A 14,755-nucleotide genomic window follows, 5' to 3' on the forward strand; every position below is an offset into this window, starting at 1 on the left:
CGAGGTACTTAAAGCAGTTTAACACTATGAAGTCTCTCCCTCATTCACATACTGATGATGCAGCAACTGGAGGGTTCGATATCTTATAGCTATATCTGGAAAGGAAGAACATGGAACTGATGTCAATCCATATATAAAACAATAATTAGTCAAATTAGTCAAATCACTTTGAGGTCTTTACGTGTACTCAGCGACCACAAAATGAGGTGCACTTGCATTAACATGTTGACACATCATCTCTCTGACAGTCAATAAAAATAAAAACTGAGCGTCATTATTGCTGTTGAGTCAGAATCTTTGAACCATCTCTTGTATTCCATATTCTTAGATCGTGCAGGTGTACCTAATGTTGTGGCCAACATGGGTGTCTTTACCTCAGTTCGATTTTCGAAGCAGAACAGGTGCCCTTTAAATGTTCACCGCTGCGCTTTAGTCTCAATCACCTCTGCATCAGTCCAAATAGAAGATTATTTGAGTTCATGTCACTGATAATTCATAAGGAATAACACTAAAACAGGTGATTTAGCACACTTTATTTCCCATATAATATGTAACATCCTGTAGAAAGTTCACGCATGTAGATATGTGAGCGCACGATAAATAAACATTTCATACAGGAATGCGGGAAATGGATGGTGAAAAGCTGGCTCAATATATGAGTGTTCAAATGAGAACATCTGTACTTGCTGTTTATTATTATTATTATTTTTTTTTATTTATCTGAGTACGTCTCGAAGCAGTTCATTATAATGGAATGGATTTCACAAATCATTAAGAAGATCAGAAGTTCTGTGTATGGTCTGTGGCTGTACATGTCGCACTTTTGTGTCTGCTCTTTTACTTTGATATTCATTTGAGTGGTTAGTGCAGTGAAAATTGAAACAGAGACACGTGACTGTCAGCGTAATACTGTTTGGTAAGAATGTCAAAACAAAACAAAAAAGCAGCAGAAAACTTTGAATCGGCGCGTCTTCCCGCTGTTTCCCATGCTAAGTTTATAGCCTTCCCCATTTGATCACTTTACCTGACACAGCAGAGGTACCCAGATGAGGAGAAGGGACAAAAATACAGAATGTTTAATAGGATTAACAAATCATTGAAGTATTACCTCTAATACTCCTCAACAAGCAAAGCGGAACGTTGAAAGTCAAGCTTCTGTTCAGCCTCCTTGGCTAATTGAGGCTATTGAGAGTTTGATGGCTCAGAAGCTCATCCATCAATAATAATGACTGTACCCTGATACTGTATTTCCGTCGAGAAATATTTCCTCCTCATTACGCTGGGTCCTGGATGCTCTGCAGAAGATTAACCGTCTCTGTTGCTTCTTGACCAGGACCGCTTCCCGTCAATACAGTCTGTGTTGTATTTGAAACGTCTGCTGACTATTTAATAGTGTGTGCTGCTCACTGGCGGAGGGAAGTGGTGAGGGGGAAGGACGGTCACCGGGCCCCGTTGGTACCTGCGTGGCCTCCGACCATCCATCTCCTGAAAGTGGGGCTCCGTGTTGACGTGCAGGTGAGCGTGGCAGCAGTCCAGCACTGACGGCTCACAACTGTACGTCAAGGCTCTCAACTGCAGCGGAATCTAGAAGAGCAGAGAAAGCGCAAAAAAGGCGAATCGGTCGAAAAGCCTCCATTTCACCATTTTATCCGCTCCAAGAATATTTAAAATTGGCTTCATTTGCTCATGGCACTGTGCTGTCATTAATGCAGTCTTGGCTTGTGATACGAAGCACGCCCCAAGACCTGAAATATGTGGTGCTCAAACACCAACTTTCAACCACAATGATTTATATGGAAGCCTTGAGCAAGAGAGCACACATGCTTTCTGCCCTCTTTTAAATGGAATCAAGGCTCCATTTAGAAAATACTGCTTATTATATCACCACTGAGCTGACTCCTTGTGCAGGTTTACCTGCAGTGCGGTCGGATTTCCAATTGAATGGCACAGAGGTCTAATGTACAGTATTTGGAGATATAATGCCTAAAATGAATGAACTATTACACTCACTTCCACATTGTGACATACAGTATATATAGAATAGTATACAATACTCTGCAAAAGTCTTGGTCTGCCACTAGCTTTGTTGTTGCAATGACCTTTCAATGCAGTCATTACCGAAATGACTGCATTGATCTCTCTCTTCAGAGAGATCAAGGAGATTTTATTCTTTTGTTCGAGCCTGATAAATAGTTATATGATCATTATAGTGTTGCTGCAACAACACATCTAATGATAACCATGACCTTTCTTACTGTAATGCATAAGCAAAATTCCGTTGAAAGAAGTGTACTGTACTGTATATATATGGCACATCACACACTATACAATACAAAGGACAGAACAGAATGAGAATAATCACAGACACGCACAATAACGTATTACATCATTTTAAATATAATGCATCATTTGAGTCAGCCGTTCAATTATTAAATAGTGGTGTTTCTTTTAATGGAGAATGATGAATGACTAGATCCATGGTATTGTTTGTTCTTTGTTCCAATATTATACTAGTACAAGTCTCGAGAGGATTTTCAAAGCCCCATCATGGAAAAAAATGACTTCTCACTATAACAGTTGTGCTGAGGCACATCTACTGTATTATTCGATATTCTGCCTTGGATTATTTGCTCAAACCACAAAGGAATTGACTTAAAACTAACTTGATTCCCCATTCTGTTCGTATCTAGCGTTGGTCATGATTCACAATGCCATCAGCAGCAGCAATCTGGCTTTGTTTGTTCACTGCTTAAATTGGAAGATTAGTTGGAGACACCTTTTTGTCTACGTCTGAACTTTGCACACTCTTTCCGAAGAAGTAATGAAAAGTAAATACACAGATGTAAAATAAGGTAAATCTCTGCGTGTCTTTATCTGGGCTTGCTTTGTACAAATTGTTGAGAAAAGAGGACATTGTGGGCTTGTTTTCACCAATTAGTGGAACCGTAAAAGTCAAGACTGTAAGTGGTGAAGTCGATATAAATGTTTGGTTGAAGCAATCACCCTTTCCCGCTTGCTCTACAACTGTAGTTGGCAATCCACTTCGAACCTTTATCTCCTCAACATTTCTTGTCTTGTCTATTTAGCTTCTACAGAGCTAGCGAATCCCGGCTGCAATCCAAAGGAGCCATAAAATAACTCCAGCTGCTGTTACTGAGACAGTAAACATTGTTTTTCTTGTCCATCACTGTTAAACTCAAAGGACCTTTACACAACTGTAAATGCATGAATAAATACACCCCTTTGGAAGGCAAAGTTCTTCTATTATACAGATCTTATCATAAAACACTTACAACAACACAAAAAGATGTATAACACAAAGCCGCTTGTGCACTTTGAAACTAAAATTCAAGTCTCTCTGTTGTGCAGTTTAATGGATGGTGCCATTTAAAGTTTACATTTATTTGAAAGTACATTTTTAGCATACTTACATCCCTTGAAAGATGCTTTATGAATCTAAGCTATTATTATTATTATTATTAATATTAGTAGTAGTATCATTACCATTTTTCATTTTAAAATTTGTTGTGAATATGAACAAAAACATTTCAAAAAGGTAATATTTTTCTAATGTGATTATGAAAAAAAATAAATCTGGAAGCAGAAGCAAAATTATATATGCAATGTATTATATCTCATGTATTATTCTTCTTTTCCTTTCGGCTTGTCCCTTTCAGGGTCGCCACAGCGCGTCATCCTTTTCCATGTAAGCCTATCTCCTGCATCCTCCTCTCGAACACCAACTGCCATCATGTCTTCCCTCACGACATCCATCAACCTTCTCTTTGGTCTTCCTCTAGCTCTCTTGCCTGGCAGCTCCGTCCTCATCATCCTTCTACCAATATACTCACTATTTCTCCTGTGGACGTGTCCAAACCATCGAAGTCTGCTCTCTCTAACTTTGTCTCCAAAACATCGAACCTTGGCTGTCCCTCTGATGAGCTCATTTCTAATTTTATCCAACCTGGTCACTCCGAGAGCGAACCTCAACATCTTCATTTCCGCCACCTCCAGCTTTGCTTCCTGTTGTCTCTTCAGCGCCACTGTCTCTAATCCGTACAATCATGGCTGGCCTCACCACTGTTTTAGAAACTTTGCACTTCATCCTAGCAGAGACTCTTCTGTCACGTAACACAGCTGACACCTTCCTCCACCTGTTCTAACCTGCTTGGACCCGTTTCTTCACTTCCTGACCACACTCACCATTGCTCTGGACGGTTGACCCCAAGTATTTAAAGTCCTCCACCCTTGCTATCTCTTCTCCCTGTAGCCTCATTCTTCCCCCACCACCCCTCTCAGTCATGCACATATATTCTGTCGTACTTTGGCTAATCTTCATTCCTCTGCTTTCCAGTGCATGACTCCATCTTTCTAACTGTCCCTCTACCTGGTCCCTGCTTTCACTGCAGATCACAATGTCATCTGCAAACATCATGGTCCAAGGGGATTCCAGTCTAACCTCATCTGTCAGCCTATCCATCACCACTGCAAACAAGAAGGGGCTCAGGGCTGATCCCTGATGCAGTCCCACCTCCACCTTAAATTTGTCTGTCACACCTAGAGCACACCTCACCACTGTTCTGCTGCCCTCGTACATGTCCTGTATTATTCTAACATACTTCTCTGCCAGTCCAGACATCCGTATGCAGTACCACAGTTCCTCTCTGGGTACTCTGTCATACACTTTCTCTAGATCCACAAAGACACAATGTAGCTCCTTATGACCTTCTAAGTACATTTCCATCAACATCTTCAAGGCAAATATTGCATCTGTGGTACTCTTTCTAGGCATGAAACCGTACTGTTGCTCGCAAATACTCACTTCCGTTCTGAGTCTAGCCGCCACTATTCTTTCCCATAACTTCATTGTGTGGCTCATCAACTTTATTCCTCTATAGTTCCCACAGCTCTGCACATCACCCTTGTTCTTGAAAATGGGCACCAGCGCACTCTTCCTCCATTCCTCAATAGAATTCTATTGAACAAGCTGGTCAAAAACTCCACAGCTACTTCTCCTAGATGCTTCCATACCTCCACAGGAATGTCATCAGGCCTTTCCATTTATCATCTCTTTAATGCCTTTCTAACTTCCCCCTTACTAATCATTGACCCTTCCTGGTCCACCACACTTACCTCTTCTACTCTCCTTTCTCTCTCATTTTCCTCGTTCATCAACTCCTCGAAGTATTATTTTCATCAAGCTAGCACACTGCTGGCACCAGTCAACATATTTCCATCTCTATCCTTAATCACCCTAACCTGCTGCACATCCTTCCCATCTGTATCCCTCTGTCTGGCCAGCCTGTATAGATCATTTTCTCCTTCTTTCGTGTCCAACCTGCCATACATGTCATCATATGCCTCTTGTTTGGCATTTGCCACCTCTATATTTGCCCTGTGTCACATCTCAATGTATTCCTTTCGCCTCTCCTTGGTCCTCTCAGTGTCCCACTTCTTCTTAGCTAACCTTTTTCCTTGTATGATTCCCTGTACTGTGAGGTTCTACCACCAGGTATCCTTCTCTCCTTTCCTGCCAGAAAATACACCAAGTACTCTACTGCCTGCCTCTCTGACCACCTTGGCTTACCCTCACAGGGTCGCGGGAGTGCTGGAGCCTATCCCAGCTATCATCGGGTATCAGTATCAGGTTGATTTCATTGCCAGAACTACATGTGCTAAATTTAGTTAAATTCTAGTTTACGACAAGACACGTTATGAAACAATGCTTCCAAATGTCTGCTTTTCTAGAGATGCACATACGCTATTTGTTTGAAAGAAATCAGCGAGAGCCTGTAAAACAAATACATGAATCCATGATAATGAGTTTGTCTTAATTTCTTCATTGTAGTTGTTATACTGTATGTACTATTACTATGACTCAAATCAAAAGGTGAAATCCAAAGATGACTTTATAAACAATTTATTTCTTCTTTCATAGCGCTACAGATTAGCCAAAATATTTTTAGTATACTGTACCCTTCCGCTGAGAGGAAATACTGTATTGTATTGTATTCATACTGTTACAAAAGGCCTGTGCTTTTCTGACAATAAACCAGACTTTAATAATGTACTTAAAAAATAGCTAAATATATAGATGTGCTAACCAGTCATCTACTGTGGCGCCTATTATTATAAATTTTATTATTATTATTATTATTATTATTATCTATTAGTGGCGAGGCTAGCCATATTTTTATATTACCCAAAATAATCAATCTAGACTCACCCCTGACATCAACACTTTTTCTCCCATTGTCTTGGTCTAAGTGAGGGCCTCCACTCATAAGTAACATATGAAATGTCAACGCATTTTTCGATCTCTGGGATCTAGTCTAATTAAGCTGAAGATCAAATAAAATGAGGGGTTGTTCTTAACTGTATGCACTCACATTTCGAAATCATTTTGTTTTGCTTTTCTGAGAAGACCTTCTGAAAAAGAAGTCTCCGTATCTATAACAATCCTGCACATCCTCGTGAGGGTAAAATAAAAGCTTTTTTGGCCAAGCCGGCACAGTGTGCATTTAGGTTTTAATTAAGAATATAGGAGAATGTTGGCTGTTATGGGAGGAGCTTTCAGAGAGGTGAGTCATTCACTCTCACGTTGGACAGCTGCCAACAGCTGCATGAGGCTTAAAGATGCATACATTTAACTTCGCCTGAGGTGTCGTCTTCATTTCCACAGCTCTAATGGCTGAAGAGGTCCCACCCCATATATGTAGGTGTACAGCACACGCACATATAGAATGAAATCAAATTTCTTGAATGCAATAGCTATCTAACAGTCTTCGTTCCTCTTGACAATAAGTCATTGTATAGTGAGTCATTGGGTACTGGCCAAGACAATAAAGCAGACATCTGGCATGAGAACCCTTTTTTTTATGGGAACTACAGCCAAAAATATTTTTCAGGTACTGCTGTATACTGTACATTCAGACTGTAAAATGCCATTATATCCCCTTAAAACTTTATGATGCATGTCTCTTTTAATCCACCCTGAGTTTGCTTCTGCATGTGCGCCTCTGCTAAAATGACTCATTGTGTATTGCTGGACTTCAATTCTCTAGAGGTGAAAAGCGCTCAGAAATCTCAATTAGACTGTGACTTTTTTTTTTAAAACACCTAACAATGTGTAAACACGATTTTGCTACATTTTATTGTTGATAAAATCTATCTATACATTGATGGCGGGAGTAAATGCTTTCGCACACCCAGTATCACCATCATTTCCCCTCATTTACGATCGCAACTCACCCCCACAGGCTCTTGCTACTGACATCAACATGAATAATCATAAGAGGCTTCTCAGTCATCAATGCCACCAACGTATGTACTCTTAAGGATGATTTCAAATTTCAGAAGAGTTTTGGTACGTGGTAATTTCAAGTTGCCATCCAAGTTAGCAAGAGTTTATCAACACCACTATTGGCCTGATATACTAAAGGTTTGCATGCACAAAAACAGGCGCAAGCTTAATTGCTCACGTAAACATATGTGGAAGATGATCTACGAGCTGTAACTAACCAACCTGGTTAATAGTTAAACTGGGCGCACCCAGGATTGTGTCTGTTTGCAGCGCAGTTCATTTAGCGTGGTCTGAGAGGAGTATAAATCAATAGATGAACTTAGCATGTGCACGGGGGCATTTTTTAGTCATTTTGGGGCCCATTGCAAACTCAACCACGGGGCCCTCCACATCCGTATATTGCAGGATTTTGAATATGAATGTTTATCATCAGCTCAAAAGTATGAATTTAAAAAAAATGCTCCTATTTCCTGAGCTAGACATTTTCTAGTTAAAATGCTTCTTGTGGGTTATTATCGAACAAGTGGATCATATCCATGCTTTTACCGTAATTGAGAAGACGAAAACATCCATCAATTTTCCGTAAAGCTTTATCTTCACAAGGGTCGCAGTCGTGCTGGAGCCTATACCAGCCATCTTCGGGCGAGATGAGGGGTACACCCTGAACTGGACCCCAGCCAATCGCAGGGCACATATAAACAAACAACCATTCGTGCACACATTCACAACTAAGGGCAATTTAGAGTCTTCAATCAACCTACCACGCATGTTTTGGGGATGTGGGAAGAAGTGCCCGGAGAAAACCCACCCAGGCACGGGGAGAACATGGAAACTCCACACAGGTGGGGCCGGGATTTGAACCCTGGTCCTCAGAACTGTGAGGCAGATGTGATAACCACTCACTCACTGTGCCGCCAAGACGCCAACAATTGAACATAAATCAACTTTAATATAGTTTACCGTTTCGCCTTTGTTACCCGTCAATTGCCTGTTTTTGCCAAATGGTGAGTCCCCCCTGTAAGCACAATGTGATTCATCACACCTGAGACAGATTGCACTGGCAAACACAGCAGTGCCACATAGCGCAGGCAAGATTAAGGCGGCAGAGAGAACTTTTTCACACGTGTAAACACTTTTGAAATGCCATAAAAAAATTATCAAAACATACCGTCTATTAAGCAATGCAAAGTTGGACTTTCTGAAATATGTAAGGGAGAAGCGACAAGAAAGTGTCATGCCATATCACCTGAAAAAACTCCTTTCAACAATGTTCTATGCTTCTGGGTAGTTTCACAACTCTGTGATAATTGGTCATGGGTCTGCTGGCCTCTTCCAGAGATTTTTGAGTGTGCTGTCCCAAGTTTTAAATGCAATGCTTTGCAGGATAAGCAGATACCAGTACAAGACATATAAATTCCACACAGGAAGGCCACATCAGCCAAAATTTGAAGAACTGTAAGACATACGTGTTAACCTCTTGCCAAACATGCTGCCTTTACTCAGTCGTAGATTCCATCGGTTGTACACACTACTGTATATACAGTAGTGTGTACCATTTTCCTTACCGCTTAGCCTCACTAGGGTCGCGGACTGCTGGAGCCTATCCCAGCTCTCTTTGGGCGGGAGGCGTGGTACACCCTGAACCGGTCGACAGCCAATCGCAGGGCACATATAAACAAACAACCATTCACACTCACATTCACATTTAAGGGCAATTTAGAGTCTTCAATCAACCTACCTTAACCTGCAACTGGCTGGTGACCAGTCCAGGGTGTACCCGCATCTCACCCAGTTGACTGGGCTAAACTCCAGTTCTTTGTGATTCTAATGAAGACATATGGTAGACTAAATGGATGGATGGTTGGAAGGACATCATAACTGCACAATTACTTGTATTTAATCATTTAAGAGACCCTGTGTATTTCAGCTTCATTTTACCACTGTAACGGACATGCTCTCGCCCGATAGCACCATGACCCCAAACTCCAGACCGAGCTGCACCGCTGTCTGGCAGGACGTACATACAGTAATTAATGTATCCACTTTTTGTGACATTTTTGTTTGTTAGTTTTTCGTGAGATTTTTCAATTGTAAAATATGTGCCTTGGCTCCATCAAGGTTGGAAATCACTGACTTAGGGGAAACAGTCCAGAGCAATGGGGAGTGTGGTAAGGAAGTGAAGAAACAGGTCCAAGCAGGTTGGAACGGGTGGAGGAAGGTGTCATGCGTGTTATGTGACAGAAGAGTCTCTGCTAGGATGAAGGGCAAAGTTTAAAGGACAATGGTGTGGCCAGCCGTGATGTACGGATTAGAGACAGTGGCACTGAAGAGAGCTGGAGTTGGCGGAAATGAAGATGTTGAGGTTCACTCTTGGAGTGACCAGATTGAATAAAATCAGAAAGGAGCACAGCCAGACAGCCAAGGTTAGATGTTTTGGAGACAAAGTTAGAGAGAGCAGACTTCGATGGTTTGGACACATCCAGAGGAGAGAGAGTTAGTATACTGGCAGAAGGGGGATGAGGATGGACCTGCCAGGCAAGAGAGCTTGAGGAAGAACAAAGAGGAGGTTGATAGATGTTGTGAGGGAAGACACGAGGGCAGTTGGTGTTAGAGAGGAGGATGCAGGAGATAAGCTTACTTGGAAAAGGATGACACACTGTGGCGACCTCTAACGGGACAAGCCGAAAGGAAGAAGAAGACTGTTCTCAGTCTTCGCACAGATTTACAGCACTTATCTTCAAACATCCACCCGTCCATCCATTTTCTGAACCGCTTATCCACACGCAGGTCGCGGGCGTGCTGGAGCCTATCCCAGCTAGCTTCGGGCGAGAGGCGAGGTACACCCTGAACTGGTCGCCAGCCAATTGCAGGGCACATAGAAACAAACAACCTTTCGCACTCGCATTCACACCTGCAGGCAATTTAGTGTCTTCATTTAGCCTACCGTGCATGTTTTGGGGACGTGGGAGGAAACATGGCGTACCTGGACAACATGCAAATGCCACACAGGCGAGGCCGGATTTGAACCCGGGCCCTCAGAACTGTGAGGCAGACGTGGTAACCAGTCATCCATCGTGCCGCGACTTCTATGTAATTACATTTTCTTTCTAAAGCATTTGTCAAAATAACTATAATCCCACAGATGTGAGGATTTATCATCTCCTAATGCTGCTCATCCTATTTTCTGCTCATCAATGTTAGCAATGCATGCTGAGATTTGCTTTTATTTACTGCCTTGACCATGTATGAACCAACATTGCTTCTTCTGGTAAATATAAATAGAAATAACCCGGATATGGTACCAGAAAAGATGCACATATAGATCAAGTCACTATAATCTGTCTGTCTGTCTGTTGTCTGTCTGTCTGTCTGTCTGTCTATCTATCCACACTGAAAAAATAATTTTCAGTTGCTCCTGATTAAAATGTGGTAAACCGATTTAATTCTCCCGTTTTCCCAAAAATAATAATACAATAATAAATGTTAGTTTAACACATCTCAACCATGTGCAACCGATGTATGTTTGAATTACCGTAATTTCTCGTGTATAATACACACCCATGTATAATACGCACCCCCAAAGTTGCCCACAAAATTCTGGGAAACCCTTCTACCTATGTATAATGCATTGTTACAATGCATGATTTTGCTTCTACCCATCCATCAATTTTCTGCACTGCTTAACCTCACTTGGGTTGGGGGCGTTCTGGAGCCTATCACAGCTATCATCGGGCAGAAGGTGGGGTACACCCTGAACTGGTTGCCAGCCAATTGCAGGGCACATACAAACAAACAACAATTCACACTCACATTCACAGCTACGGGCAATTTAGAGTAGTCAATTAACCTACCATGCATGTTTTTGGGACATGGGAGGAAACCGGAGTGCCCGGAAAAAGAAAACCCACACTGGCACGGGGAGACATGCGAACTCACCACAGCCGGGGCCGGGGATTGATCCCCAGTCCTCAAAACTGTGAGGCAGACGCTCTAACCAGTCGTTAACTGTGCCGCCTTGCTTCTAGACATATGATCAAAACATGAAATATTATCTGTATTTTGTTAGTTTTTTTTTAGAATAATTCTGAAATTAAGCACTTTATTTGAACACGTAATACTTTTTTTAATTTACTTGCTCATCTTGAAATTCACAGCCCTGCTTTTATTAGAAAACACACAGTTGTGCTCATATATTTGATTACCCAGGCAAAATTTGTAAGATGGGTACAATTCTTTAAAGAAAACATCAAGGACCAGGCAAACAACATTTAATTTTATTTTAATGGGATTCAAATTAAACGGTCAAGCATTTCACTAAAGCATTATCATTAAACAAAACATAACCATAAAGAAATGAATGATGGTTGTTGTTGAGTCATCAGTCGTATTTTAAAAAAATAAAATCATTATTTCACAAATTCTGCCAGGGTAGGTAAACTTATGAGCACAACTGTACATATATGCAGTCATGCGTACCTGTCATATTGGAATGAAAGTGTAGGCTACACCTTTTTTTATAACCACTAGGTGGCATATTAGAATGAAAGTGTACACCTTTCTCATAACCTCTAGGTGGCGATGACGTTTTGGAATGAAAGTGTACAGCTTTTCAAACCACTAGATGGCGGCATACATATATCAAATGTGGATGTTTTCTTTCCCCATTTACCCCTACAGCTATGCATGATGCACACTATTGACTTTTGACAAAAAAAACATTTGGGGGGGGGGGGGGGGGGGATGCGCATTATATATGGGAAATTACTGTAACTAAGACAATGTATCTACCTACCTATGAAAGAGAGAGAGAATAAGAGCAACAGAGAGAATACAATACAATATGATGGTAACGCATGTGATTCACTGCATGTTTGATGTTATTTTGTCTCTGTGACACTAGCTGGGACACTCATGCACAATGAGTCTGAATGCCCATTTGATTAACCAGTTTATGTGTCCATGTGTATGCTGCATATGCATATAGGCGACAATATTTCTGGTTTAAACACCCGAATAACGTGTTTGTAGAATGACAGAATTCTGTTAAATAGTCATTTGCAATTGACATTTTCGACTCGGAATGGTGGATTATGTGGTATCATAATCAAATTTGATAATCAAATTTGACAAATTTTTTTGCCATTTGATTTGTTTTAACAACAGTGAGAGATCATGCATGTTTGGCGATGCTAAATTCTGTCTCTAAATTCAATCTCTAACATGCATTGTTGGGACTAAATACAGTTGTCCTCTATGCCATTCCATGACAAGAACAATAAATCTACAGCATAGGCTTTTTTCATTTGGATGGGAACCTACAGTAATCCAATTTGATCATATGCCAGATGCAGTAATCACATGCAGAAATTTATAAAACCATCTTCCATAAAATGGGTAAATGATGTTTGCCGATGCAAACAATATTGCAACAATATTCCATTAGAATTAGAAGGAAAGGGTTTAATTTCTATGGCACCATACTCGTGTTTCTTTTTAATTTTATCATCAAAGCACTACAATTAATTTTGAAAAGTGTCACTCGTCATCTTTAAAGTCACTATAATTGAAATGTACATTTAATGGTCACAACATGTACACTAATGAGATCCAATACGAGACCTAAAAGTATAATTAAATGAAGGCCTATTTTACAGACAGATCATTTGTAATTGTAATCTATCCAGTAGATGACAGTGGGTACGGAAAGTATTCAGATCCCCTTACATTTTTCACTCTTTGTTGTAGCCATTTTCTAAAATAATTTAAGTTCATTATTTTCCTCATTAATGTACGAATAGCACCCCATATTGACATAAAAAAACTGAATTTTTGACATTTTTGCAGATTTATTAAAAAAGAAAAACTGAAATATCACGCAGTCATAACTATTCAGACCCTTTGCTGTGACACTCATATATTTAACTCGGGTGCTGTCCATTTCTTCTGATCATTCTTGAGATGGTTCTTCACCTTCATTGGAATCCAGCTGTGTTTGATTATACAGATTGGACTTGATTAGGAAAGCCACACCCCTGTCTATATAAGACCTTACAGCTCACAGTGCATGTCAGAGCAAATGAGAATCATGAGGTCAAAGGAACTGCCTGAAGAGCTCAGAGACAGAATTGTGGCAATGCACAGATCTGGCCAAGGTTACAAAGAAATATTCTGCTGCACTTAAGGTTCCTGAATTAGGTGAATGTGAGCGCAAATGGTTGTTTGTATGTGCCCTGCGATTGGCTGGCGACCAGTTCAGGGTGTACCCCGCCTCTCGCCCAAAGATAGCCGGGATAGGCTCCGGCACACCCGCGACCCAAGTGAGGAGAAGCGGTACGGAAAATGGATATGTGATTTATGTGCCACAAAAAGAAAAAAGAGGGAATTTGTCCTAAAAAGACTGACTTGAAAGTATAAGAGGACCAAGAAATGGGTCACAGTTTGTTCAGTGTCCAAATGGGCAACCGTGTGTTTTTTTCAAAGACACCGACTATTGTATAGTACCTTTTAAAATGTCAATGCAACCTGCTTATTTTGGGAATCATAGCGAGGTGGTGCATAAACAAAAGGAATAAGTATTAAGGTATAACATGTAATAGAAAGTGACTAAAAGGAAAATATGATATGGACATCCGTCTTACAGTATTTTTAACACATTGCACAAGTCCTAACCATTTCATTTAGCAATCTTTGTTATTGGACACAGAGATAATGTAGCAAATCAAAGATAACACAGCAAGCTCAAAAGCATTACAAGGGCTAGACTGACAGAATCATGCTTAATGATAGTACAGTACAGTATAATCACAGTGGTTCAGAATGAATGCTCATTGTTTACCCACTTGGCTGCTTTAGAAATAAAATGAATTATTTTGTTTGACAGGCAAGATTTCACACAGTCAGTTTATGCACACTGTTTTGTTTGCGCTTTTCATGAAGACTGCAAATGGCATTCTGAGAGGTGATCTTTTCAACAGTTTTCTCATTACATGTTTTGTCGCTGTATCAAATATTGCCTTTACAAAGATAATAATTTACAATTAGTATTGACATTGTCAATACAAATTGTAAACATTGACATTTTAACATTGTATTAACTATTTGATAAGTGCTGTTGTTTTAGTTTGCAGTGACGTACAGCTGACCAGCATCCTCATGAGAGCTGTATCTAATATATTAGTGATCTGAAAAAATGTGCAGAGCTGTTGTTTTTGCCATAAAAAAGAACTCTCAGTTAACTTTGGTCCCTTTAGAAGTGAAGTTAACATTAAGTAGAGGGATAATCCTAATTTACATCATTATGGGGGAACATAGCTCTGACTCAGAAGATGCTGCTGCCATCACTACCCGATCGCCCACCTTCGCTTTTATTATTGTCTATAATTAACAACAGTCCTCACAGTTCTGAGGACCGGGGTTCAATCCCCAGCCCCGCCTGTGTGGAGTTTCCATGTT

At 40.6% G+C, this 14,755-nt stretch overlaps 1 protein-coding gene across 2 annotated transcripts in view; it reads right to left on the bottom strand.

Moving 5' to 3' along the window:
- Positions 1-532: 532 nt before the first annotated feature.
- The window catches only part of LOC133399506 (leucine-rich repeat transmembrane neuronal protein 4), a 64,566-nt gene continuing 50,343 nt past the window's right edge, over positions 533-14,755 (bottom strand). Inside the window, exon 3 of one of the 2 annotated variants that reach the window (XM_061671065.1) lies at positions 533-1,584. In XM_061671065.1, coding sequence (XP_061527049.1) covers positions 1,387-1,584 — 198 coding nt within the window. In that variant the 3' untranslated portion in view covers positions 533-1,386. The remainder of the gene's footprint in view (positions 1,585-14,755) is intronic. The other variant, XR_009768224.1, reaches the window with a different exon arrangement.

The sequence above is a fragment of the Phycodurus eques genome, chromosome 3 (assembly GCF_024500275.1).
Source record: "Phycodurus eques isolate BA_2022a chromosome 3, UOR_Pequ_1.1, whole genome shotgun sequence".
NCBI lineage: Eukaryota > Metazoa > Chordata > Actinopteri > Syngnathiformes > Syngnathidae > Phycodurus > Phycodurus eques.